This window comes from Lolium rigidum, chromosome 5 (assembly GCF_022539505.1).
Source record: "Lolium rigidum isolate FL_2022 chromosome 5, APGP_CSIRO_Lrig_0.1, whole genome shotgun sequence".
Taxonomy (NCBI): Eukaryota; Viridiplantae; Streptophyta; class Magnoliopsida; order Poales; family Poaceae; genus Lolium; species Lolium rigidum.
In genome coordinates this window covers 198,655,362-198,660,226 of record NC_061512.1, presented here as the reverse complement: position 1 = coordinate 198,660,226, position 4,865 = coordinate 198,655,362, and the positions used below count along the sequence as shown (strand labels likewise).

Below are 4,865 nucleotides of genomic sequence, written 5' to 3'. Positions count from 1 at the left end.
GCATCGCATGCGCATTGCTTGAATCGAGTTCGAATCCGGTTTTGTGGAAGACTAACTTTTTACTCGGTGCCTTGGTTTGGCGTGTAGGTGTCAACAAGTGTGTGCATGCTTATTATCACGTACCTAGCTTCGAGACTCTTTCTCTGGCGCTGCATGTCGGTTCGATCGGTGTTAGGCGCCTCCACCTCGCAAGATATATGGAGGCGTGACAAAGAACAGATCATGTGTGCGTTTCCCACTCTCATCTCTGTCTCTCTCACTCTCCGTGTGTTCCTTTTGGTGATCTATCCTCTAGGCTTCCCCACTTGTCCGGTTGCCCGCATTCCTCTCCTCGAGCGAAAGGTATTCCCATGCAATCGATGTTCCCGGTGACTGCATGCACGAACATTCGGGAGAGCAGAGCTCTGAAAGTCCGTCTGCTAAGATCCTGCACAGGAAGGCGGACGGTAAGGTTTTTTGGGGGCTTCTTGACATGACTGCTTGCTGCTATTCAAGTTCTTCGTTGTCGGCTTACACTTCCTCATTGTCGGCCTGCTGTTCCTTGGTGACATATGTAATTCGGTGACCCCAACAATACCAACGGTGACCTCAACAATGAAGTTGGTGATGCGACCTTACCAATCGCGATGTACCCGTTCATCCCCACTTACCTTGCACTACTTCTTGTTCCATAGGCAGATCTGGTAGATATACTCAGTCTTAGGCATCTGGTTAAATCGGCTAGTGCTTGTGTGATATTTCTCTTTCGATAATTAAACTCACTTAAAAATTACCTAATAACGTAATTATAAAGAGGCCTCGCTCGTCCTGCATGCCCCATGCATGATTGATTTACCTAGATAAAGAAGGTGCGATGATAATACCTGGTCGTGTGGATAGTGGAAAGGAATCGAACCAAGCGTTTATGTCGTCGACATACAGCCATACAGGCACACCTGCGGTCTACACGTAGTTCTGTAGAAGTAGCATACAGTACTGAGTACTGATCGAGCTGCCAGCGGTCAAATAGTCACCACTCACCACTCGTTCAGAACAAACTTTTTCTCGCCGCTAAATAAGCGCTGACCACTTTCTTGGCGGCCGGGCGCATGCAGCTGCATGCCGCAGCAACCAGGAGCGCCAGCTTTTTCTGCGCACCGAGACGAACGATCGAGGCCATCGGCCTCACGAATTTCTCAAGCCGGGACGTGTCGCGCAGCCGCAGCTGGTACCTACGCTGACGAATAGCTCACCGGCAGCAACTAATCCCCGCCGCCCACTACACGCCGGCCGGGAGCACGATCGCTTGCAGTGTTGTGCTGCGCGTTGAATTCTCAGCTAAAGGCACGGCTCCTGGCCACACATGCGCCGAGGCTAATCTGGAGCGAACACGCGCGAGCTTCAACCCCAACACTTCACGATCGTCGCTCTCGGGTGTCAAAGCAGCCTCTCGCTCTCGTCGACCTATAAATCAGATACCACGAAGTTTGTCAAACTCTCATCGCTCACGTACTGGATCACTACTGCTGCTACTCACTGATTAACTGTTGAGGTAGACAGGGCAATATGGTTTGCATTAAGCCCGCTGCTTTTGTACTTGCAGTTATGGCTGCTGCATTGCTTGCCCTGTTGTGTGAGAGCCGCTCTGCTCGGAAGGACCTTGGTCTCAACCTTGGACTTGGAGGGCTTGGAGTTGGTATAGGCTTGGGTGCTGGAGTCGGCGTGGGTGGTTCTGGTTCGGGCTCGGGCTCAGGGTCAGGGTCAGGGTCAGGCTCCGGCTCGGGCTCAGGTTCTGGGTCAGGGTCAGGCTCGGGATCAGGTTCTGGATCAGGATCAGGAGGTCTAGGTCTTGGACTGGGTGTCGGAGTTGGCGTTGGTCTAGGTGGTGGTGGCGGCGGCTCTAGCTCCTCTTCCGGATCGGGTTCGGCATCTGCCTCTGGCTCGGGATCAACTTCAGGTTCTTCTGGATCAGCATCGGCTTCAGGGTCAGGCTCCGCTTCAGCCTCGGGAGGGGGCGGGCTTGGGCTTGGGCTCGGGCTTGGACTTGGTGTCGGATTAGGCGGTGGTGGCTCTAGCTCGAGTTCAGGGGCAGGCTCTGCTGCGGCTTCTGGCGCTGGGTCCAGGAGTGGTTCAAGCGCTGGATCTTCAGCCAGATCAAGTGCGGAGTCTTCTACAGGATCCAATGCTGGGTCATTTGCTGGCTCTAGTGCAGGATCTGGTGCAACATCAGGTGCTGGGTTGAATGCAGGTTCAAGTGCGGGGTCTAGTGCAGGCTCTAGTGCTGGATCAAGTGCAGGCTCCCATGCCGGAAGCGTGCAAGGCCGCCATTGATGGTGAGGGCAATTCGAAATGGTCACATGCAGTGGGGTGACAAAACTCTCGTTAGATTAATTTTCGGATAATTATGGAAACTGGTGTACGTAGTAGTGAATAAAGGATCCTAGATGAATCTTAAATGTTTGTGGTTTCACTGTTCCGAAATTCAATTCTCATGCTTAGCAAGTTAGCAAGCTCTCCCATCCATGATGTATCAGCATTAACTTCAACGCTGAAATTGTATCCTTACTCTAGCTAGCAAAGCTCAAGTCAAGCTCGATGTTCTGAAATAAATAAATAAATAAAGCGCAAGTGAAGCATATGAGGAGAATGTACGCTGCCCACCTATTGACTGGAAGTAATGCCGGATAGTAGTAATGATGTAGCCATCTCCGCTATTGATTGGAATTGTACTCGCAAAAGATACAAATAAATCGTTCATCTCATATATTACTGAACCTTTTAGATTACTTAGTGAAACCAATAGATGTATTTGCCACTGGAGAGCAAATAATATAAAGACAACATCACAAACAAGTGTTAGTTGCTTATACGTGAAATCTGGAACTATATATATATATATATTAGACAACTAAGCATCAAACGATCTACAAGATCATTAAAATTAGCACTCCAATGGCTACACCTCGCGATAGAGAAATTCCAAGACATTTTACAATTTAATGAAGCAATAATTCTAAATCGTGTTTTTATTAATTTAATGATATAACATGGCCAAATATACACTCAGATGTAATTTTCAAGTTAATTTACTTTGGTGCTCCATTTGCTCAAATTTATATGTTTGCTTTTTTGGGGTTATCTAGGAATTTATTATTATTATTATTATGGGAGATACACTATTAAAATGATGATGACAATATAACACCTATAGACACAAAAAAGAACCATAAAATAATCCAACAACAATAAAGATATTTTCCACTTTGTAAATTATTTATTAATCTATTTTTGTTACTTAGAAACACATTTCACATAAAGGCAACGGTCAAAGTAACACTTTTAGAAATATAGCCTGCACAAGAATGGGGATATCGATTAAGATGTGAACCACCGGATCAAAGCCGGATGGATGAAGTGGCGCCAAGCTTCTGGTATTCTTTGTGATAAGAGAGTGCCATGAAAACTAAAAGGCAAGTTCTATAGTGTTGTGGATATACTTCATAGTTATACCATCGACATGGTCCAATTCCGGCAAGCCCGGGTGGCCCACAAATAGTGGTGATGGCATATGGACCACCGGGCGACCCAGTTGTTGTTGACCAAGATGGAAGATTTCCAGCCCAGGAACAAGGAGCCAGATCCCAACTGACCTACTGAAGTAGCCGGATCCGAACCGACCTACTAAGGTAGCCGGATCCATGGAGAGGCCCATGGAGGTAGCCAGATCCTTGGAGGTCTATGCCAGGATTCAAATTCATGGAGGCCCATGGAGGTAGTCGGATCCATGACGACAAGTTAGGAATAGGTGGATCCTTGACGTACACAACAATGTAATATTCCGTAGTTAGGCAACTTGTGTTTCGGGTAGGACTCTCCGAAGAAACCCTAGATCCGGTCGCCTTTATAAGCCGGATCCCGGGAGACCTAGAGGTAGATCTCGAACTAGGAACAAGACAACTCAATGCTCGGGGGCTACATATGGTTATGTCAAGAAAATTCAGAAGATGACGAAAATATGGCTGACTAGGCGGATCCGCACCCCAATTTTTTGGTAGTCGGATCCGCACCTCAAATTTTGGAAGTCGGATCCGCACCTCAATTTTTTGTAGCCGGATCCGCACCTAATTTTTGGTAGCCGGTTCCGCACCTATTTTTTGGTAGCCGGAACCACACCTACATTTTGATGGATCCGCACCTATATTTTGGTAGTCGGATCCGCACCTATATTTTAGCTAGTCGGATCCGAACCTAATTTTGGCTAGTCCGATCCATACCGAAGATTACTTCAAGTAACCGTTTGATGGAATCTTCCAAGAATCTGACCATTGGATAATGAAGTTTCCGACCAATACTTGGTTGGAGATATGAAGTTTGGGAGTCCTTCAAGATTCTATGTTATTCGTTCCGACCAAAGGATGAAGATACGTGTGTAAGCTGAGCTGGACGGAAGAACAGTGAATCTCGGAGAACTCCGGGGGCTACTATTATATTGTGGATATACTTCATAGGTATACCATCGACATGGGCCGATTCCGACAAGCCCAGGTGGTCCACAGATGGTGGTGATGGCATATGACCTACCGGTCGGCCTAATTGCTCTTGATCAAGATGGAAGATGTCTAGCCCAGGAACAAGGAGCCGGATCCGAACCGACCTACTGAGGAGCAGGATCCCAACCGACCTACTGAACTAGCCGGATCCGAACCGACCTACTGAGGTAGCCGGATCCTTGGAGGTCTATGCCAGGAGTCATATCCGTGAAGGCCCATGAAGGAAGCCGGATCCATGACGACAAGTTAGGAATAGGTGGATCCTTGACGTACACGGCAATGTAATATTCCGTAGTTAGGCAACTTGTGTTCCGGGTAGGACTCTCCGTAGAAACC

The 4,865-nt window shown here is 47.7% G+C and overlaps 1 protein-coding gene across 1 annotated transcript; it reads left to right on the top strand.

The window, feature by feature from the left end:
- Positions 1-1,545: 1,545 nt before the first annotated feature.
- Positions 1,546-2,680, top strand: LOC124656922 (putative per-hexamer repeat protein 5). Its single transcript, XM_047195571.1, has one exon. It carries the CDS (start codon positions 1,546-1,548, stop codon positions 2,308-2,310), a length of 765 nt encoding a protein of 254 aa, XP_047051527.1. The 3' UTR covers positions 2,311-2,680.
- Positions 2,681-4,865: the final 2,185 nt, after the last annotated feature.

Coding starts and splice junctions, on each gene's coding strand:
- LOC124656922 (XM_047195571.1), top strand. CDS start 1,546: ATGGTTTGCATTAAGCCCGCTGCTTTTGTACTTGCAGTTATGGCTGCT.